The sequence below is a fragment of the Zootoca vivipara genome, chromosome 11 (assembly GCF_963506605.1).
Source record: "Zootoca vivipara chromosome 11, rZooViv1.1, whole genome shotgun sequence".
Taxonomy (NCBI): Eukaryota; Metazoa; Chordata; class Lepidosauria; order Squamata; family Lacertidae; genus Zootoca; species Zootoca vivipara.
Window position 1 is genome coordinate 62,991,356 of NC_083286.1, and position 23,108 is coordinate 63,014,463.

At 48.1% G+C, this 23,108-nt stretch overlaps 1 protein-coding gene across 5 annotated transcripts in view; it reads left to right on the forward strand.

Annotated features, from left to right (window-relative positions):
• Positions 1 to 23,108, forward strand: part of UNC13B (unc-13 homolog B) — a 160,255-nt gene that overhangs the window by 26,770 nt on the left and 110,377 nt on the right. For 3 of the 5 annotated variants that reach the window (XM_060280414.1, XM_035100684.2, XM_035100686.2), the window contains exons 5-8: positions 38 to 161; positions 2,928 to 3,001; positions 4,134 to 4,191; positions 18,349 to 18,384. In XM_060280414.1, coding sequence (XP_060136397.1) covers positions 38 to 161; positions 2,928 to 3,001; positions 4,134 to 4,191; positions 18,349 to 18,384 — 292 coding nt within the window. The remainder of the gene's footprint in view (positions 1 to 37; positions 162 to 2,927; positions 3,002 to 4,133; positions 4,192 to 18,348; positions 18,385 to 23,108) is intronic. The other 2 variants (XM_035100682.2, XM_035100685.2) reach the window with 1 other exon arrangement.

Below are 23,108 nucleotides of genomic sequence, written 5' to 3' on the forward strand. Positions count from 1 at the left end.
TTTCGGGTGGAGTTGCTGATGCCCTTTCTCTTTCCAGGAGGGCCCTGGGGAGTGGTCTACCCTGGAAGCCGAGGTCTTGATGAAGGGCCATGAGGTCTGCGGCACCAAAAACCCAACACCTCATCAGATTTTGTTGGATACAAGATTTGAGTTGCCTTTTGGTGAGTGCAAATGACTTTCTGCCAGCCCCCACCATCCTCTGTGAAACTCAAAGACACGTCTTCCCTCTTGCTTCCCTGATGTGCGTCCACCGTGTGGGTCTTTTCTTAGTGGTGGTTTCCTTTCAGAAGTTAGCTCCAATTAAATAAGGCTTACAGTGCCATATATGGGAGGACAGTTTTGGAGCCCTGAGGTTTTCTTGCAGCACGGCATTTTCCATAAGTGGGGTGTGTGTGCTTATTTCACATTGCCTAGCAACCAGTAATCTTTATTCAGAGTCATCAGACTGCTGAGTGCAACTAATAGAAGGAAACTTGAAGGTCCTTTAGTCCAGCCCTATTATGCAGTGTCTGAATTTCTTTGTAAAATATGATTGGTAATTCTGAACAGAGAATTTTGCAAATAATGCAAGTAACAACACTGTCCATTTTAAAGAGGGCCAGTCTACTCTCTTCCTATTTGGGGGGTTTGCCTATGTCTGTGGTGGGGGGTGGCGCCTTTCAGGCAGACTTTGAGATGGAGAGAGGGCACAAATTGGCTTGTGTTGCTTCTGGGGAGGAGTCCTCTCTGCGGCCATTGTAAACACCCACATCCATAAACCACTTCAAGCTCCAAACTGCAGGCTAAGAAATGCACCCCCCAAAGCAGCCACCTGGGATGCCCGTTTTAATGGACTATTTCTTTGTACAGTGTAACGGCTGTTGCCACACAGGCTTTAGTTGGCATAGTTTGGCTCAAAAAGGATTCCTTTAGTGGGACATTCCTCGCCCTCTTAGCTGTTCAGAATGGTGCACAAGTTGTAAATAGTCTGAATTGTGTGCCTCCCTCTCCAGGAAAGGTTTCTGCTGTTGGAGGGGAGCCGTATCTTCCAAGAACATACAATGCTGCTTTTCAGATACTATTATAATTTCATGCTTGAAGAAATAGGAGAAGGCTACTCCTGCTTAAGGAGTTTGAGAACTGGTGAATGCCTTGATGGGCTCTCCGGGACAAAAAGCAGGACCCTTTCCAGCCTCCGCATCCCAGGGCCATGTGCCTTCCGTGGTTCCTTGCAGGTGCAGGAATGAGGTGCTCTCAGGATAAAGATTGCATCCATGTCGAAGGAGCTTTAGCGTTGTGGGTCCCACCTCAGTCACTGTCCTTCATTTTGACTTTTGAGTATGAGATCACTTCTCTCTCTACAGCAATATCCCACCATTCCCTCCCCCCGGGGGGGGGGGAGAGAGAGATATTTAGAAATCTTGTGTTTCATTTCCCAGGTGAAAGAGCTCCTCTCCTATGTGATAAAATGGACGTGGAAGAAGCGGTATACCTGTGTGTTTGGTTCAGCATGTTTATATTCATGGAGCCAGCTTTGGGTTCAGATGGCTTACAAAGCTCTCCCACAAGCCATTTCCAAAGTTGCTCAAGGCTTTCTTTGATGACAGAGAGAATATAATGACCTGGTGTGGAGCTGTTGCATGTTTGTGGTGGTGTTTGCGAAACGAATCGTCTTATCTCCGATAAGATGCCCAGAAGCATGCTATGGAAATGGCTCTCTGAAGCCAGGATGTGACAGGCTCTTGGCAGATCCCCAGCCACTCTGCCTGGGCGTTGCAAGATTTGCAAGACAGGAACACGTCTGAGGATGAGATTTTCATCCCTTTTTTGAAGAAGAGTTCTTGACTGTGGCATTGGGCATGTCAAAAGCTAGCTCGCTGGGGCTGGTGGGAGTTGTAGTCTGACAGATCTGGAGGCCTCCATGTTGGGGACAACTGAGTTAGAGGCGCCTTGGTTAATGGGGACGGGGTGACGTTTCGGAGCTCTGTGCAGTCTCAAACCTCCTTCTGGTACCTGCAGAGTCCAAGAGGTCTCTCCTGGCCCAGCACTCTGCTTCCAACTTAACCTGCCTGAGTTTTCTGGGAAGTTTCCAGGCAGGCATGATTCCATCACCTGCTTGAGGCACAGGCATGCTCCCCCTTGGGCCATGGATTTTGTGTTCTCCTCTTTTCATCTCCAGCCTCCCTGCCTTTCCTTTCCCCCCTTAATCAGAGTTCCAAACATTCTGGAATTGGAAAAGCCAGCAAGAGACTTAACTTTTATGTTGCTGGATTTGTGATGTTTTCCGGGGTTTCCATTCAAAGAGACCTGTGGACCACAGCTGTTTTTCTGCTTTGCCTCTGCAGTCAGTTGTGTTTTGCCGCCTCCTGTTTCTCAGTCTGATCTGAAAAGTGGGGAAAGTATGAAACATTACTTGAACCTAATGAGCGCTTGTTGACACTGTGCCTGCTTTTGCTGCCGCCCTCATTGTTCTGACCCCTGGCCCTCCTCTGCCTCCACCCTCGTCCAGGAAGTCATGCTCCTCTTCCCCCGTGGCTCTTGGCAGTGTGCGCCTGCCTCACCTGCTGACACAGTTCCGGTTCTGTAATCTGACTGTGCAGCGCACAAGGGTCTGTCCACCATTCCTTCTGTTCTCAACGAGCCCAAGAAAGCCTTGTCGTTTTTACAGCTGAGGTTTATGTGTGTGGTTTTTGTTTCTGTTCTGAATTGAACCAGCATCCCTGGTCATGTGCTATTCTGCGCAAGCATGCTCTGCTTTTAAAAGTACATGTCTGGCCCTATGGATGTTCTGGGATGTTCGATGCTGTGACATTGTTGAGGCTGGGCAGCTGTGGAATTGGGTGGGAAGCCTCTGGCAGCCCCATGTCAGAGCAGAATATGCATATAATAAAATATATGTTGGGGAACCAGGATGGGAGCAGAAGCCTACTTATTCTGCTGTCTTGCAGACATCCCGGAAGAGGAAGCCAAATACTGGACTCAGAAGTTAAAGCAGATAAACTCCTTGGAGGAAGATGATGAGGTGGGTATGCTTTGCTCTGCTCTGCTCCGTGCTGCCTTGGGGCCTCTTGCTGGAGTCTGGCCAAACGCCCATAGGGGGCTTTGGGGGATCTGGATAAGGTGAGATGGTATACCCAGCTCTGGATTGTACAATTTGAGATTTCAGCTGGGTGCCCCTATGCTGGAATGCTGCCCATTGAACGCACATTCCTACAGGCAGGAGGAAGGCTAGTCTAGGACTGTTCTCCCCCATGCATAGCAGGCCAGGTGCCAGGGGTGAGAGCATGGGTACATTTACAAGAGAGGATATTGTGTAGCTGCTTATAAGGAGGCTGGGTAGATGAGAGACAGCAGCAGTCAGTCTGTGTGTCTACGGGGCCATTCTCACCCTGCCAGCTGTGCAGGCTGACTTTCCAGCGCACCATTGGATAATGCCATTGGATAAAGAAGAGCCACCGCTTTTGAAAGTGACAGGCTCACTGAAGGCGTTCTTTGGTTCTGCAGTTATTTATTAGAAATACAGGGGAAGAAAGGTAGCCAAGACCCGGCCTAGGGAAACTCCCGTTTAGCAACAAAACAAAAGCTCACTGAATCCTGGAGCCGTGTTAGCTAAAAAGAAATCTCAAGGTGGTACTTCATCTCTACAGGATACATGCAGGCAGGTGGGAGAGGTGGGGGCAAGATTTCTGCCTGTTGTACAGCTTTCCAGGCCATTGGTCTTCCATTGGTGGGTAGGGACCCATTGCCAAGAACTGGCCTGATCTAAGGTGGGGCGCAGCAAAAACAGAAGGAAATTACTCCCCCAATGCCTCTGTGGGTTTAAGGTTGGTCCCTGGGTCTGAGAAGGCGGAAGACCACTGTTCTAGGGCTACCCTGTGCCCTCCATACTTCCTTGCATTTTTATTTAATTTAAATCATTTATGTTCTGCCTACCCAAAGTGCAAGGTGGTTTACAGCAAAGATTACAACAGTATAAACACAGAACAACAAAGTTTGGCATTGCCAAAGTCCCAGTCCCCGCTCATTCCTTTCTGTTTCTTTTCCAATTCTGTTTCTGTTTCTGTTCTCATTCCTTTCTGTTTCTTTTCCAATAGCCCCTGTCTGCTGAAAATTGTTTTACTGCATTCCTCATCTCTACTCATTTCCCTCCTTAGCATTCGTTTGCGGAAGAGGTTCAGAAGCAGCCGCTGCCCACTGCTGCCTCCCAGTGTTGTAAGTGAGAAATGTTAAGTCACTCCGTATTTCAATCCTTCTGTAGGTTGTCTTGCTTTCCTTCCTTTCTCCAGTGGAACAAAGTATGTTTGCTGACCTGTCAGCACTTCAGAACCCTGGAAATAATGATCCCTGGGCCAGCCCTGTCTGTCTGTGTCTCTCTTGGTAGTAGCATTCAGACATGATGTTCGCCTGTCCTTCTTACTGTGGTTTGGAGAGTGCGATGTCTCGGGGCAGCCAACTGGGTTCAAGGGGGCCCGTGGGGCAGAGGCAGAAGCCTTCCTTGCCAAGCCCTTTCCTTGCTGCTAGCAGCATTCTTGGCCTTGCAAGTCTGGTCAGGCTGAAGCCCCGGTTGGCCACTGCAAGGCCCCCCTGTGTAGCATGGCAATGGGAGCCGAAGTGGACTGCCTCCTAGAATGGCCGCTCTCTTGCTCAAAAAACTGGACCCCTTGGACCAGGTGTCTTTCAGTGTGTGGACAAGACTGAGTTTTCTGGTGGAAATGGGAGCATAACATCCGAAATCAAATAACAACGTTCTGCATGGAAAGGGGGAAGCGTTCTAGGGGCCTTGATCCTGTTTCAGCATAAGTGGCCTGGTTCATGCTTCTCTGTAGCCCAGCATGGAATAAAGGATGGTTTGCCATGAGTGAGCAGCATGCGCCCACATGCTCAGTCTTGCCTGCTTCACTCTGCCCCCAACGAGCGCAGAAGCAAGCCAAAGACTTGATGTGTGAAGCAGCGCTTGCGGGATATTTTTCTCCAAATCACAACTGTAAGCCGAGCTTTGCTCGCTGCTCATTTGAGATAAGCCGTCATTTGTTTCCAGTTGTGGGTCACTGCCAGATGCTTCCATTGTCAAGTCAGGAGCTCCAAGTGTTAACGATGGCTCTTTCTGCAGGCTAGGGTGCCCCTATTTCCGGCCCTTTCCCATGCACTGGGGAAATGTGGGGCTGTGGGGATCTCAGCGCTTACTGCAGAGCTGTAACTCCTGCCAAGTGGTGCTGATATGTGGATGCAGGGCGTAGGAAGGGGTGAGGGCAGTTCTGTTGTTTTTGTTAAATGCTAGCAAAGGAAACGAACAGATCCAGCTTTCCCTTCCTACCGGTAAGTGGTGTGCCAGTCTCCAAGGCTTTGTATATCTGAACTGCTCTCCTCCACTGAAACCTGGTAAGACTTGGTATTTAGAGTATTACATGTTGCCGGTTGCTTATCCACTAGGCTGATTAGAGGCTCTCTTCAAGAAGGTTAACATTAGGAATTGTTAATTACCCTGTTGCTGGACAAGCAAATTAAATATCTAGCAGCTTAATTACTTTTCTAATATCACTGAGTGGCATTATATAAACTTATTATTGAAGTATTTATTAAATTTTTATACCACTTAATATAAATGAAAAATTCTAAGTAGGAACATAGGAACTTTACAAAAGCAAGTATTTGTGTGGGGAGATTCTCCCCCCCCCCCTTTTAACTGACTTGGATTGCACAGGATTTGGAGAAGGACATTGACTTAATTGCATATTAAAGTCCATGTGCGACTGAGCAGAAGAGGCAAAGGGTTTGCAGTTCACTGCATTAGTGCAAATGAGATGCACAGCTCTAAGCCCTGCAGGGCTGGAGATCATCCTCACTAGGCCTATGGATGGCAAGGGGGCGCAGGACCAAGCTTTGCAGTTCATTACGTGCACGGGGGTCTCCGTAGCCGCCGCGAAAGGCCTGCGTGATGGAACGGAGTCAGGGGAGGTGCCTTGTCCTTCAGCTGTAGTTGACTACAACTCCCATCATTCCTTGGCTGAGACTGATGGAGAAGCCCAGACTAAGAAGGGGGGGGGTGTATGTCTTTTAGTTTCTTTATATTAAAAGCCATGGTCACAAAATATTTCCTATGTTTTTGTGCATGGAAATGCACCTCCTAATGCCAGTAAATATCAAATTAGAGAATTATAGAAGAGTTGGAAGGAACCATGAGGGTCATCTAGTCAAAGCCCCTGCAATGCAGGAATCTCAGCTAGATCATAACATGCCCTTCCATCACTTGGAAAATGGAGTAAGCTTGTTTTCTGCTGCTCTGGAAGGTAGGACTCGAACCCATGGCTTCAGGTTATAAGTAGGAGATAAAAAAGAACTTTCTGACAGTAAGAGCTTCTGGGCAGTGGAAGGGACTCCTGGTGGTGGTGGACTCTCCTTCCTTGGAGGTTTGTAAGCAGAAGTTAGATGGTCATCTGTCATGGATGCTTTAGCTGAGATTCCTGCATTGCAATGGGATAGACTGGATGACCCTTGGAATTACCTTTCAACTACGATTCTATGATTTTTCATTAGATATGATTAAATTTAATTCTTTTTCCCATTGCGATGTTATCAAATGTACACCATTATAATCTGCTTCTACTAAAAAGTTACATATTTTAAATAGCTGACTTATTTGTTGCATAGATGTTGGAATTTTCTCAAATCATTCAAATTTTATGTTTTGGAAAATGCACCACTCCATGTTCACTTGGGGGCCCTGCCAACGCTACAATTCTATGATTCTATGATCTGGCACAAGCATTCCTTGAATTGTGAAGTCTTTGGACGTTGTCATGTTGCTTTCTCACCAGGAGGAGTCCTCAGGCTGAGGTCTTGCTCTCTTAGCACCAGGGAAAAATTCCTCCCTAGCCAGTAGGAGGACATTGAGCAACTGCTCTGTCCATGCTGGCCGTTTGCAACATGATACAGTGGTACCTCGACTTACGAACGACTCGACCACCGAATTTTTCGAGTTACAAATGGGGGTAATGGCCGCGTGCTTACGAATGTCTCGACATCCGGAAAAAAACCACGACGGTTTTAGATAGGGATTTTTTGACTTGCGAATTTTTAGATAGGGTTGCTTTGACTTACGAATTTTCCCGTTTCCAATGCATTCCAAGGGAAATTGCATTTCCAATGGCGTTTTCCGACTTACAATTTTTTTGACTTACGAAGGTACCTTCGGAACGGATTAAATTCGTAAGTCGAGGCACCACTGTAAATGCTTTGATGTGCAATGATAAGTGAAATGTCAGGCTTGTGTTGTTGTTGTTTAGTCGTTTAGTCGTGTCCGACTCTTCGTGACCTCATGGACCATAGCATGCCAGGCACTCCTGTCTTGCACTGCCTCCCGCAGTTTGGTCAAACTCATGTTCGTAGCTCCGAGAACACTGTCCAACCATCTCGTCGTCTGTCGTCCCCTTCTCCTAGTGCCCTCCATCTTTCCCAACATCAGGGTCTTTTCCAAGGATTCTTCTCTTCTCATGAGGTGGCCAAAGTATTGGAGCCTCAGCTTCACGATCTGTCCTTCTAGTGAGCACTCAGGGCTGATTTCCTTCAGAATGGATAAGTTTGATCTTCTTGCAGTCCATGGGACTCTCAAGAGTCTCCTCCAGCACCATAGTTCAAAAGCATCAATTCTTCGGCGATCAGCTTGTACTTTCCCTAAATAAGCTGAGCAGAAGGCTTTGCAGGTGTAACAACAGGGGCAGGGCAGGAAGGAAGGGCAGCTCACTGTGTCTGCTGGAAACAGGCTTGGCTGCAGAGGAGCCATGAGTGCCCAGGAAACTGACCTCACATGTTGCTTGCAAGGTCCGGTGCTCTCTAAAGCGGCTAATGCGCAGGATCTTTATTTTCGGTTTTGGAGCTCATTTTTAATAGCTGTTCAGTGGTAAAAAATATCCTGCTGTGTGAATAGTCTTAATCTTATATAAAAAGAAGAAGTTGGAAACATCTTGTTAGAAAATCGCTTCTGTTTGCCAGAGAGGGATGAGGCCAATTGGCAGATTGCAAAGCAACTTCATGTTTTTTGCTTCAGGTTTAAAATACCTATTTTTGAAAGTTCTGTTGCTCACCGAAGCAGGTGCTGGCTTATGTGCAGAGCGCTCCCAAGATCTTCCAGAGGGACTCGCACATGTTGGGTTTTACCCTCAGAATTCAAGGGGCAACTGAAACCTCCAGGCAGCACAGGAAGGGGGCTGGCAGATGCCCCCCCCGCAGCCTCTTTTTCCTGGTCCTGGGGCTTCCTTCCTCCTCAAATGGGGAAGGTGCTAACCCACACCCCAGGGTGTCTTCACCTGTTTGAGTGTACAGCACAGATCTCAATATATACTGTTCATGGACTGATCAGTAGCAATGGCAGCACCTGTTTGAGGCCTTTACAGTATTATTATTACTACTATATATTTATTTATACGCTTCCTTTTTCTCTGACTCAAGGTGGCTTCCTGATAAAAAATAAGAGCAGCTAAAATCATAGGGAAGAAAGCATTTAAAAACAACAAAGCACTGGTAGAATTAAAGCTATATATATATTGCTGCATGCCACCCCAATCTCCGAGCAGCGCCAGATTCCGGGGGTTTCAGGCACTTCCCCAGGGTTCAGTTTCCTCTGAATGAGGGACAGCAGAGACTGGGGTCTTTAGGATATGTGTATTTACACAAATGTGCAACCCGAGGCTACGATGATGGGGCTTGCGGCGTTAATAGAATCCTAGAATTGTAGATCCAAGAGGGTCCTGCTTCTCCCATAGACACAGCCTTGGATTCCAGCAGAAATCAAGTATCTCTCTCTCTCTCCCACGCCTCAGCCTACAGCCTCTCCTACCGTGTTTCCCCCTTTTTAAGACACCGTCTTATTCTTTTTTTTACTCAAAAAAACCCACGGTGTCTTATTTTCAGGGGATGTCTTGTACCTTAAGGCCTCCTCAGAGGGGCCAGGCAGCTGGCTCGGGGTGCTGCTGGGCGCTCTGTGCGGTGCTGCTGCAGCAGCCGGTTCCAAGCACCAAGGCAGCAGGCTGCTGGCTCAGTGCTCCGCCTGGTGCTGCTGGGCGTTTCGAGCGCTCGGCGCTGCGGAGCGCTCCGCTCTGCAGCCGCCGGTTCCGGTGGCGGGGCGGCCGGCAAAAAAAAAAAATTAAAGAGGCCAGGCCGCTGTGCTCCTGTAAAAAAAAACCCATGCTCCTGTAATAAGGGATCAAAGTAGGAACGAGAAGCACATAAGGAGCTGGAAAACGCGTGGGACAAAGATCCTGACTTGATCACAGCATCCCCCCGGTGAAATCAGGCTGGGGGAGAGGGGATCCCATCAGGAGGATCGAGAGATCCTAGGGAACCCGATCGAAGCGGCAGGAAAAGGAAGGCAGGATCCATCGGGCGGGAAGTGAGGCGGCGCTAGGACCCGGCGGCTCCTTTGTTTGGGGCGGGCGGGGTGAGGGAGGGGGCGAGGGAGGAGGAGGGGAGGCGAGGGAGGGAGGGAGGAAGCTCGACGGCGGCGGCGGCGGCAGCAGAAACGGCGACGGAGGGTCCCCTGCTTCCCGCCGCCGCCTGCCGCCACCTCCGGGCCCGCGGGCAGGGCGGGCGCGCTCACCTGTCTCGGCTGCGGTCGGCCCGGCCCTCTCCACCCAGGCGCTCCAGCTCTGCCCCGCGAAGTCATCGAGATTCGGCAGCCGCCGATCCACAGCAGCCATTGCTGCTGCTGCTACCACCGCCGCGCGTCCACGCACCGCCATCACCGCACGGGAACGCGCAGCCCTCCCCGCTGGCCGCGCTCCGCTCTGCAGCTGCCGGTTCCGGTGGCGGGGCGGCCGGCAAATAAATAATAATAAAGAGGCCAGGCCGCTGCGCTCTGCCCGGCACTGCGGAGCGCTCTGCTCTGCAGCCGCCGGTTCCGGTGGCAGGGCGGCAGGCTGCCTCGGGCAGGCAAAAAAAAGAGAGGCCAGGCTGCTGGCGCGGGCGCTCCAGGCGTTCGCTGCTGCAGCAGCAGCCGGTTCCAGGCCCCTCTGGCTGGCTGGGTCCCGCTGGCTGGCTGGGGCGCTCGACGGTCTCGTTCTACACGGCATGGAGGTATGCCTTATTTTCGGGGGGTGTCTTATGTTTCACTAATGCTAAAAAATGCTGCCATGGCTTACTCTCTGACTACGTATTAAAAAAGGGGAAACACGGTAGCTTTGAGCTCACATACACCTCAACTCTGGCTTTTGTCCTCCTAACTACCGGCCAGTTTGGGAGGGGGCCCCATGCATTTGTGCTCTGGCACAGAGCCGCTTCCTTTGTTACCTTTATGGCCCATACTTAGGGGAACATTAACTGGAAGCTGGCCTGGCTCCTTCAGCATAAGCCTACCCCCACCCCTCAACATTATATACAAAGCATACGAAAGCAGTCCTTCCCCCAAGGCCTGTTGGAAGAAGAAAATCTACACTTGCCGGTGGAAGGACAAGGAGGGAACCAGTCTCTAGGGAGGGAATTCCAAAGTCGTTGCAGATTTAACCCAGTGGAGGAATCTGAGAGGGATGTGGAAGGGCTAAGGAAGAAGAGTGGGTCTCCCTCCCCCTGCCCCACATCATTTCCTAGAGGTTCTTGCAAGTGACTCTCCTCGAATCGAATGGGATGGACGGTCCGATCAGCTTGAATCCCTCTGCAGCTCATATTGCTTTGTTGATTTGCTACTAGACTTCTGTTTGCAGTGGCTCAGCCTATCTGCCTTTGTATCCAAGCTCACCATCCATGTGTCAGAAAACTGGCAAACTTCTGTTTGCTGGGTGAAGGTTTTTTTTTGTATTTCAAGCAGAAGTTGGTCCAAGGAACTGTCTTCAGGAGCATCACGAAGCACATAGTCGACTAAATTAAATATACATGTGTACACTTTGGATAGTGGTAACATGTGTGAGTGTCCTTGGTGTTTGCCTCAGGAAAAGCTCTTTACACAGGGGCTTGTCCATGATCTTCGGTTGCTCGCTCTGAGTTTGCCAATGCCCTGGCTGTCAAGACCGCTTAGCATTTTTGAAGGCTGGGATTTCCAATCCGTACTTGTTTCTGGAGGTGTCAACTTCCATTATAATCTACAGTGAGTCATCTTCCCACTCTTGCAGGCTTGTCTTCTCCACTCAGTTAGTCACAACACAAAAATGGTGCAGAAAGATGCTCAGAGTTTCTGCATTCCAGGTAGTGGCTGTGTTGAAGTTGCCTTTTGAAAACCCGATGGCCAGTGGCATGCCAGGTAGTGCTCTGATCCTTGTTCAACAACACAGATGTAGCAGCTGGAAGACCACCCGGTGTGGAACAAAGCAGAATTTGACGGACAAAACCTCCTGCTTCTGATGTTAGGGAAATGTGATATCCCAATATTGAAGGCCAATTTTGAGCCTGTGCTCAGCAAAGGGTTTGTCATCTGCGGGAACGCATCTTTGCGCAAACTGTGGAACCTTCAGATTCCAACACAGAGAGCCTAACAGGCTGCCACTGAGTGTTCGTCCACTGTCCCAAATGGCGTAACTGTTTGGAGAAGAATATATAGAACAAATAAGTGCCACACCCACACCCCATCCGTGTGCCAAATAAAATCTCTGTGGCTGGATAATTAAGTGGAGAGTCCAATATTTGTAGAGACAGATGGCACCTCCGTTCCTTGTTATGAAAGACACAGCCATCTGGTTGTCATGGAGAAGGCTAACAATGCCTGCTGCACTCAGATACCGTTTGCCTGGGGGCTCCGATGGCAGCCAGGTAATGCCTTTCACTTCCAGGAGCACATCAATAGTTCAGGTGTCGCCCAAGCCAGCCTTGGGAAGTCTGGGCTGGATGCAGTTCATCACTGAAGAATCCTTGGCACGCCCCCTCCTCCCCACTGCCTTTCGTCCAGGGGAAAAGGGCTTCTGAGGCAGCCCATTTTATTGGTGAAACGTTCATACAGTGGGATAGATAGGAAATATTGGCCATGGTGGTTTGTTTCTTGGCTGTTTCTTCAGTTCTTCCAGTGAGAGGTAGGAATTCTTCTACCTCTGCAGACAGATGGTAGATTTCTAGTTACTTTGCTGCTCATTATTAGATTTTTACCCCACCCTCCCTTCCAAAAGAGCCCAGGGCAGCAGACAACAAAAAAGGCAAAAGTAATACAGATGTTTGAAAGTTTTTTAAATCATCAAGTATCCCTGTGGAACACCCTCCCATCAGATGTCAAGGAGATGAGTAACTACCGGTATATAGCATTTAGGAAACACCTGAAGGGAGCCCTATATAGGGAAGCTTTTTAAGGTTTAATGTTTCACCCCGTTTCTGTAAAAAAATAAATTAAAAAAATCCATGGTGGTGTGCTCTGGTCCACGGGGTCACGAAGAGTCGGACACGACTAAACAACTAAACAACAACAACAACATGTTTTTATATATGCTGGAATCCGCCCTAAGTGACTGGGGCAACCCAGTCAGATAGTAGGGTGCAAATAATAATAATAATAATAATAATAATAATAATAATAATAATAATAATAATAATATAGAACATCCTTTTTAAAAACATCAAATATTATGAAGGGCCTGGAAACCAAGGCCTTATGAGGAACGATTGAGGGAGGTGGGAACCTTCAGCTTGGGAAAAGATAGCCGAGGGGTGATCAGATGGCCATCTTCCAATATCTGAAGGTCTGTTACATGGAAGATGGAACATGCTTGTTTTCTGCTGCTTCAGAGGGGAGGACCTGAACCAGTGGATTCAAATGACAAGAATGGAGAGCCTAACTAAACCCTTTGAAGAACTTTCTGACAGTAAGAGCCGTTCCACAGGAGCCACTACCGAGAAGGCCCTGCAATGCTTTCAAATACCAGTGACTGGAGGAGGGCTCTTGTGCTCAGGTCTTGATGGTGCATTTTGCGCAGGCCTGATCCAGCAGGCTCTTCTTCTGTTCCTGTAGCTTGTTGCCACATTGCTAACTTGCAGGTCCTGCCCATCAGTCCCTCAGCTTCGTATTGGAGGCAGCACCAAAGGTGTCATAGTGGACGTGTCATTTCCTGTGGATGCTTGAAATGCACTTATTATTGTTGCTTATTAAATAAGAAGAAGTGAATTTTGCTTTCTCTGCTTCTCCTGAGTATTACCCGTTTTTTGGAGAGGAGTGGAAGCAGGTGAATGGCATGACAGATGTAGGTTAATACATTGCCAAGTCAGCTAGATGCTTGTTCTGCTGTAGGCTATACACTCTCTCCTGCAGTGTGGCAGAAGCTGGGCTAGGGAGACAAAGTCAGCCGGTACCAAGTGCTGAACTTCTCTTTCAAATCAGTCTTGCTGAGGGCAGTTGCTTCTGTGTAGTATGACGGCTGCTCACATGATTCACGGAATAATCGGATCAGCACAGTGTCTGGCTGAAAGGTGCACCAATGCCCCCTGAGCTTTCCTGATGGCCAGGTGAATCCTTTTGAGCCTATCAGAATCCCCAAATTCTTTTTGTTGCAGAGCTCTTCAGGCACCCAGCATAGCAGTCCTTTTAAAGATGTAAGACCCTTTTTGTAAGTCACAGAGTTTTGGGCATTCTCACCATCAGTTTTACAAACTCCAAGGCTTAACTCTATTTTAACCTCAAAAGGTATTTAAACGAAGAAGAAAACTATCTCTACATAGAAGATGAAAAGAAACATGAAAGTGATTACTTTGCTCCTGAAATTGGCATATAAGTGCAGGAGGCAGATACCTTGAGTTACAGTATTAGGAAAATGCCGAAATTTGATCTACAGTTTCACCATAATGCTTTCTTAGAGAGGTATAAAGTGACCATTTTGACCATCAAGTCTCTTATGTGAAGTTATTTGGGCCAGGCTAGGCCCACCTTCAAATCTCTGATTCTTTCCTGAACTGGTAAAGGACCCCTAGACGGTTAAGTCCAGTCAAAGGTGACTATGGGGTGTGGCACTCATCTTGCTTCAGGATGAGGGAGCCGGTGTTTGTCCACAAACAGCTTTCCAGGTCATGTGGCCAGCATGACTAAACTGCTTCTGGCGCAACAGGGCACCATGACGGAAGCCAGAGTGCACGGAAATGCCATTTACCTTCCCGCTGCAGTGGTGCCTATTTATCTACTTGCACTGGTGTGCTTTTAAACTGCCAGGTTGGCAGAAGCTGGGACACAGCAATGGGAGCGCACCCTGTTGTGGGGATTTGAAATGCTGACCTTCTGATTGGCAAGCCCAAGAGGCTCAGTGCCACCCACGTCCCCGTTTCCTGAACCCATCCACCTTTAAGCCAGTGATGGAGAACTAAGCTCTTGTTTTTGTCAATTTCCCGTAGGAATAGCTGATAGACCACAGAGAATCAATTTCCTAAAGCAGGTAGATTAATTGGGGGAAAGCTCTGAGCTAATGTGAATTACAAAAAGCAGTTAACAGGCTTAGCTGAATCGGTTGCACAAGAGACTGACACCAACTCTTTGAGAGCTCTAGCCGTGGCCCAACTGTTTGAGAAGGAGGAGGGCAACAGAGATGGCAAGGGCTCTGTCGACCAAGCCCTTCGAGAAAAAGATAGACGAAGGTGCAGAATTGTTTTTGTTGCCCCACCAGCTGGATTTCAACTAAATACTAGGATGAGAGGCTGCCTTGGGAGGAAGGAAGGTGATGAACTCCCCTTGGCTAGGAGCTGCCAGGAAGCAAAGCCTCTGCCCACTGGGCTAAGAAGAACACCAGCCCTTGCAAAGCTTAAACACCCCTGATAACTCCAATGCTTGTAGCTTCTGTTTATTTACGTGGATACCTGGCTTTTATTCCCTCCTGGAAGGCATCATGCTTTGGCGGGTGGGGATTTCACAGACGGTCTCCCCTCCAGATACTGGCTAGACTCAGACCTACGTCAGCTATAAACTCCCCCAGGAGTGGTTGATGAAGGGCCCCAAAGCAGAAATGCAACCTAGCTGTGCTCAGAGACCACTAATCTCAATGGGCAGAAAGGGAGTGGGAAGCCTCCCGGTGCTTGTCGCCTTCAACTGGTGCTGAAACTCATTTGGGAAGGCTGCGTGCCTTCTCTACCTGAGTTGTCTCCAGACCTGCTGTGCTGTGTTCCTGTGAGCAGGTTTTGCTTGTTAAGTTTGATTAGGGGCTGCCTGCACACTGCCTGTAGCTCCGACAGACCCACCTCAGCCGCCAGAGAGGGATGACTAATCGGCGCAGCTTCAAGACAAAAAGGGAGATGATAGCTTTCTGAGAGTCCGTCTCTGGGAACAAGGCAGCAACCTTCAACTCTTTGGATTCCACACAGCCTCCAGCCTTTGCCGTGCTCTCTCCCAGCTCCCCTCCCGATCCCGGCACAATTGAGCCTTCTTTGTAGCATTAATTGGAAGGTGTCGGTCTCTCCAGAAGATCTGACTCATTTTACAAGGGGGCCTTAGCCAAGGGGGGGGGGGAGAGCAAGAAATATTTATCGCAAGTTGGACTAGCGACAGAGATGCTTTTGGGCATTTCTCTGCAGAGGTTTGTGTGGCTGGTTTTTAGCTTTTAAACCCAAAGGAACATTGCGTCTTCAAGCTCCTCTCGCTGGCATGTGGGTGGAACAAAACAGCCCTGGGTGCTTTGAAGACCCTTATTTCAAAGGTCTCCTCTTTGCTTTCTTCATAACCCGTTATGAAAGTAGAGATGTGGGATCAATGGTATTCCAGCTGGCTTCCTGTGCTGCTGGGATGTCGTGCTATGTGATAACTTTTTAGTTTTAGTCACAGGGTTTTGGGAAATAAGCCAACACGAGGCTTTGGAGGAGAGCAGCAAAGATGAGAGATGTTTTCTGTGCTTGACTAGGATGGGGAAAGTCCAGCTTGGAAAAGAGAAGTTGGTGCATCTTGGAGGGTGGGGAAGCTGCTGTTGACCAGAGTCAAGGCGTTTAAAGTTCTGGATTCAAACTTGGGGCTTGAGCCTAGGGCACAGCGGAGTGGCAGGTCCCAAGTTCCATTCCTGGCACCTCAGTTGAAAAGGATTTTGGGTGGCAGTGCTATGAAAGGCCTTGGAGAGCTGAGCAGCCTGACTTCGCCTAAGGAGGCTCTGGGCATTCAGCTGACTCACAGAAGGTGGAATCTCTTTCCCCATGAGATGCTTCGAAGGAGAGACTAGCAATTCCATGGTTCATATTTTGAGACTGAGGAATCCACCCATTGCAGGCCTGGCTGGAATTTACAGACCCAACAGATGCATTTCCTCTTCAGACTGTTGAAAACCAAGAGCTCAGTTTTAATAAGCCAATAACCAATTTAATAGCGCCTGGGCTATCAGATATTCACTCATACCGTAGAGCCTCCTCCTGCCTTGTTTTGTTAAATGTTTTGCCATGGCTCTTTGAAATGTTTGCAAAAGTATTACTGAAATGTGACATGGCTGAGATGAAAGACTCCGTGTTGGTGAAGGACTTGACAAACAATTTACTATCGTCGTGTGAATTTATGTGACCTATAAAAAGCTCAAGCAACCTTTTTTTTTTAACCTCCCCTTCCCCTTTCCTAAAGAAAACCCCAAACCAAACAAACCTGCTATTAATATTTGCTGCTGATCTAGCCCGGTAAGATGAAAAGCTGCTGCCCCAATTGCGTGCTAAGTCATTCGTTTCCTGCCCTGTGGACTCTTGTAAAGCCTCTCCCAACCCAGGTTTGTTGCTCTAGAATCAGGGGTCAGCAAACTTTTTCAGCAGGGGGCCAGTCCACTGTCCCTCAGACCTTGTGGGGGGCCGGACTATTTTTTTTTTTTAAAAAAATGAACGAATTCCTATGCCCCACAAATAACCCAGAGATGCATTTTAAATAAAAGGACACATTCTACTCATGTAAAAACATGCTGATTCCCAGACCATCCGCGGGCCGGATTGAGAAGGCGATTGGGCCGCATCCGGCCCCCGGGCCTTAGTTTGAGGACCCTGCTCTAGATCCACACAGGCCAGGAGTTTGTGAGCAAGAGGGACCATCCCCGCCTCTCCTCCGCCACTGCCAAAGTACCGCCCTTCCAGTTCCTGGAATGGTCTTCCAGTTGTCCATTTTTGCCAAATCTCAAAAAGCACATCATATAAAAACAGTTGGGCATGGAAAAGACAACAGAAGCAGCTGCTCTTTCAAGAAAGCATCAGAAATACTTGCAAATGTTCCTTGGGAAAGGGAGCGCATGAGTGGAGGATCCTTAATGCTTGGGTCTGTGTTGGGAAGAAGGGAATGGAAGTGAGGTGGCAGTTCTGTATTTTTTCATGCTGTTTCAATTGTAATTGTATCTGGTTTTTAATTTATATTTCTGTTTCTGGAAACGACTTTGAATCCCTTGGTGAGAAAACTAAATTTTAAATTAATATTGGAGATGGTCTACTACCAAAACAGTAGTAGACTATTATTAGTAGTAAATAGTGGTAGTAATTGGAGTAATAAAAGGTTCACACTGTGATAACATTCAATCATAGGTTTTATTTTCTCTTCTGTAAGGTTATTTTGGCATGAAGAAGAAAAACTGAAAGACCCCCCCTCTATATTTCAGGGTTCACCCCAACTGAAAATCCTTTATGAATAGGTTTAAATTGTGTCTATCCAATGCAGATTTCGGGGGACCTCCCTGAAGGCAGAGTTAGAAATTAAGGCTAAGTTTTCACAATGGAGATACACAGAGCAGATTCCTCCCAGGATGTGTATTTTCACCTGTCTAATTTACTCCTAGAAGGAAATGTAATCATTTGGTGTTTGGTGGTGGGCTTGGGACGAAGAGAAGGAAAGCGCTGCACACAAATCACGGCTGAATTTGGGAGTTCCCTCAGAAGTCTTTGGCAGGAGATCAGACAAATGTGTAGAGAATAGGTTTATCGTGACTTTTTGACTAATTTCAAGCCCTGCTGGTGAGTTTCCAAGGGGCTCTGGCTGGCCATTGCTGAGCGTTTTGAGCTTCCCCACAAAGGCAGCGCTCATGTAGGGATGGAAGCATAAAGGTCATGAGTTGGTGGGAGAATGAAAAGCGAGGACATGGAGAGGCTGAGGTGAAGGGATCAGGGTGGGAAAGTGGACGCTGGCCAAGTGGATTTGCCAGTTCAACACTTCACTAAAAAAAGTGTTGTTTTCTGCTGGATGTGTGGCTGTACAGTGACCTGCCTAATGCATGGGTGTTGAGAAATGGGCAGGGTCTGCTTAAGGGGTGGGCTGTCCATTAATTCAAAGACTGACTTGGCAATCTTCAACATTCACGTGCAATTTTCCATCTTCTCACAAGTTAAGAAGTCCTCAACAGGTGGTAAGTTGTTGAAAAATGTAGGATATTGTCATGGCAAATGTTTTACATTTTAAGCTTCTGCCCAGCAAACATATCATCAAACTCTTCTCACTTGTCATATTTATCTGTACTTTTTCCATTCCTATTTTTTGCTTCCATTTGTTGCATGCAGGCAGCTGGAGTTATTTCGGATGGGGAGAAGAGCAGAGTATGTAACACTTTAATAATAATTTCTTTCTAGTTCTCCGGTTCAGAATTGCTTCCCCATGCTCCAGGCTGAGGATATCTCGGGTATCCATGCACAAGAGTGAAATGCAATCGACCTTCTGCTATTTTATACTTTGTTGAATTCCGCTATTGTGTGTGCCCATCCTACCATGCCTCTTCCTTGCAATGTGAACTAATGAATGGTACCTTAGAATAGGGATTTTCTCTTGCCTGGTGCCTTTGAGGGCAACTGCTATGGGTTTGAGAAGCAGAAGCTGCTCTGTCGCTTTTGTTCCCAATTGCAAAAAACAAAAATGGCTATTGAGCATAATAGGACAGGCTACTGATCCATCAGAAAAGGTCTAGAGTGTATCCTGTTTCTCAGGATCAGGAAAACTGCTGCTCTCCACCCCAGGGGAACCAGAGTCAGCCATGGTCCTGCTTCATGTGTCCAGTGCTTGTATGCATATTTCCTTCTGTTTGTCATGTGCCCCCTCCTCGTTAACTCTAGACCCCTCTCCCCCTTTTTCAGATAGATAAGACACCTGTCCATGTTTCCCAATGTTGCCCAATTGCACAATGAAGAGCGTCGGGGGGCATGGCTTGAGGGAGGGGGGAGGAAGCATTGCTTTCTTGCCCTGCCACGTTCCTCTGAGTAGGAACTTGTGCCTTTCCCACCAGATGAATCTTCAAATGCCAGGGTGGGGGGAGGAAGCCAGCAGGCTCGGCCTTCCCTGCCTTCCGCTTGCTCTTTTTAAAGTCAGATTGGTGTGTGGCATTTGCCAAAGTGACAAGCGTGCTCTCCTCCTACCCGTATACCTTGCAGAGCAGTGAGAGGTTTTCACAGAGAAGAACAATCTCGCAGTTGAGGAGCCCCCCCGCCCCCCCCGAGATCACATAATCCCAACCTCGCCCTCTGGGCTGATTAACTTGGTGCCGTGGGCAGATTGTGGAGGCCACTCTGCTGCGAAGCCCTGTGAGCAGTGACATTTGCCGGTGCTGAGGAGCCTGTGCCTCTCTCCTCTACACTGCCGGGCTCTGGTGTCCCCATTAATACGGACCGTTGGCCCTTTGGGAGTTTCCAGAAGAACCTGCTATGCTGAGCAGAGGAGGATGATTAATTCTTTAACAGGTTGTTGTCAACTGGTGATCTCAAAGCAAGAGGCTTGCGGAGTTGAAACCCCCACTTGCCAGGTGTGTGCATCTTGGGGGTCCCAGGTGGCATGAGGCTTGGCCAGTGGGCCTCTTCCGCGCAAGACTTTAATGTCGGGTGTGCCCACCTGCACCTTCGCTTTTGTTTCTGCCCTTCCCTTCCACCCTCTGGGATCAGAAGTGCCCCTGCTTGCGGGAGAGAAGACAGGTTTCCTGCCAGACCTCCCAGCGGAGCCCCAGCAGCGTCCGTGATGGGAGAGGATGCCCCCACCTTCCTCTTTGGCACCCCTCTCCCTTGCCAAGCATAGGGTGCAATGCCACACTGTTCATCTCCCCCGGGAGCAGCAGGGAAGCAAAGCTTTCGGGTGTGCTGTGAGTTTAGCGTTGGTTCCCTGGGGCTGCTGAAGATTTCTCCCAGCTAGTGTTTCCTCGATACAATAGGGGACATGTGCAAAATGTCATGCAGCCGGTTCAGTCGCCTCCATCGCTGTAGAGCAGCCTTCCTCCCAAGCGGCAGCAGTAACAGCAGCAGCAGCAGCAGCAGCGGGAAGGTACAGAGCAGGCGGCCTCTGTTTCTCCAACAAACATCAGATGAAGAATGGGCAAGCCCTCTATTTCTGGGGAAGCTCTTATCTTTTTTGACAGGATCTTCTTTTGTTGACTGCCACATTGAGACGAGGCTCTTGGCGCGGAGTTGCACTCATCTTGAATGCATGCTGTTCTCTTGTGGAAGAAAAGACGCTTAAAACTCACATTCCCACTGCAGCTCTCCCACTCATCCCACCTTGACATTCAGTTGCCTGGATTTCAGGAGGGATTCTTTTTTTTCTTTTCTTTTTTAGAAAAAAACTTTCTTAAAGGCTAATGGGGGAGTAATTAGGTTTTCAGTCTCCTTTTTCATGTGAAAGGCAGCCTTCCCTTGCTATGGAGAGAAGCAGTGGGAGAAGACGTAAATGTCTGACCATAGAATTCTCACGAGCCCTTAATAATAATAATAATAATAATAATAATAATAATAATAATAATAATCGGGAACTCAAGCCCACCCTCTCCTTTCACTCAACGCCTTTCCCCCCCTTTTAATATGAGCAGAAGACTGTTTTTCCCAGTAAACCTTTTAAAGATCTCGTTGCATTGTGCCTCTGTGTTGTGGAATGTGTTTCAAAGATTTGTTGTTCAGGAGACATTTGGACCTTTTAAACAGAAGATGTTCCACCAGCCCCTCTCACAATAAGTGCTGTTCCAGTGTTTGCTGGCAAGGTTCCAGGATCAATAAACTGTTGGACTGTAGAAAAGCTTGCGCGCGCACACACACACACACACACACACACAGTTGATTTGTCAATTATTTTGAGAACATGTTCCCTGCAAGTTTTGTCTCCTGCCTGGTTCCTCCTCCTCCTCATGCAGGCATTAGCTGGGCAGTCAGGCCTGTGGTGGTGGCAAGGGACCCCACATTGGACAGAAACTCAAGCACAACAAATCAAAGGGACAAAATGTGAAAATGGACAGTATTTTGAGACTAGAGCCATGCTTTGTTTTTAGAAAATGACTTGGGATTCCCTCTCCCTCCAGCTTGGCTTGGAGGGGCCTTTCCTTCCTTTAGTTGCTACTCTAACCTCTTAATCCCTCTTTCTCTTTGCTTCTTCTCTTCCCCCAGCCCAGACTCTAGGTGGTAGTAGCACTCTGGTGAACATGCCGCTGTGGGATGTGAGCCTCTGAGCCCTTCTTCGTTCTAGACTGTGCATGAATACCAAGTGGTCTTGCAGAATGGAGCATGCCTCTTTCCCCTCGCCAGGCCTGGTTCATTCTTCAGAGCTGCTTATGTGAAACTATTCATACAGGCTGGGGCAAGGGCAGAAAAAGTCTTTGCCTGGCGTGAGGTGCTGGTGGAGACAGAGGCTTGATCGTCAGACAATTCAGTGATTCTTCTGTTGGGGGAGACTGTTTTGAAGCCAGAATGGAGGCACTTATAAAATACAAAGCATCCAGATTGGTTTCTACTCTATTCTTTTCATAAACCACTTTGAGGTTTTCTGCAGTTAAGCGGTACATAAATTTTTATGAAATGAATCAATCAATCAATCAAAGCAGCACACCAAGAGCTGGTTGGGCAAGTAGTTGTCACTCTGCCTGGTCTGAGGAATGAAAATGCAATTGGCCTCTGTGTGGAGTTTCTCATTCACGGTCCTCCATCCCTCCTCCTCCTCCTCCTCCTCCTCCTCCTCCTCCTCCTCCTCCTCCTCCTCCTCCTCCAGCCCCTCAGAGCAGTGCCTGAAATGCTCTTTATGACACCTGCATCTCCCTCCCATGTAGGAGACCCCCCCAAACATCACAGCCCTTAGTTTCTTTTTCTTGGAACATGGGGGCCCTTGGTGAGGCCTCCCTCCACCTTCCTTCCCTGCAATTATGGTGCTGTGTTTTCACCTGTTCTCAAACATTTGCTTATTTAATTAAAATACCCACAGTAGTGGTTTTTTTTAAAAGTAAACCTATACATTAGTTTACTGTTTTAAAATCCCAAAACAGTGTACTCCATAATTAAAAGAAAACCTCCATACAGTACGTAATAAAACAACAAATGCCTCCTAATAAAAAACCATTCTTCGGTTGCTCAGGTAGGGGGAAATACATGGAAAGAATTGATGTTATTGACACAGGCCTTGTTTCCAAGGGCAGAGGGCTTGTTCCACATGGCATGGCAGATGCCACCATGCTAAAAGACCCTTCTTGAAGAAGCCGCACTTTAAATCAGGTCAGGGTTAGCAATGAAAATAACCTCCTTGGTGTGGCAGATCAAATGATGGAGATGGCCTCTTAGAAAACCTGCTGAAAGCACAATTCCTTTAAAATAACTCCCATGGGACCCCATGAGAATGACCGGGAGCTCTTGTTCATTCCCATGTCACGATGAGCACAGGAGGAGGACGTTCCCTTGGGATGATGGTCTAGAGCTGTGACTGAGCACTCAGACCAGGCATCCCCAAACTTCGGCCCTCCAGATGTTTTGGACTATAATTCCCATCATCCCTGACCACTGATCCTCTTGGCTAGGGATCATGGGAGTTGTAGGCCAAAAAATCTGGAGGGCCGAAGTTTGGAGATGCCTGACTCAGACCAACATCCCCAGGCTCACTCTCCTCCCAAGGGAGTCTTCTTAAATTGCTGCTTCACCAGGAAATCAAGGTTGAGAGCCATGTCTCAACTGCTGCAGGTTCTCTCTCAGTCTCACAAAGCTGCTCCAGCACAACATGGAGCAAAACCAGGGACATTCAGGGCTTTAAGGTGGTGGTCTCATTTTGGGATACTGCCCCTTCCTTCGCACATCAAGAAACATCCTCAAGGGGTACTTTGTTCTGCCACATTGGTTGCCTGCTCAGATACAGATGTACTTTTGAAAGGGACGTTGTCTCTCCTTTGAAGAAAGGGAGAAAAATTGATAATTGCTCTTCATTTATATTTATATTCCACCATACAGCCAAGATAAGTACCTTCATGTGAATCCAGATATTTTAGTGCACTGAAATTAGCCCTTTCCCCTAGCAGATGAGCAAGAATGCTTCCACCCAAGGC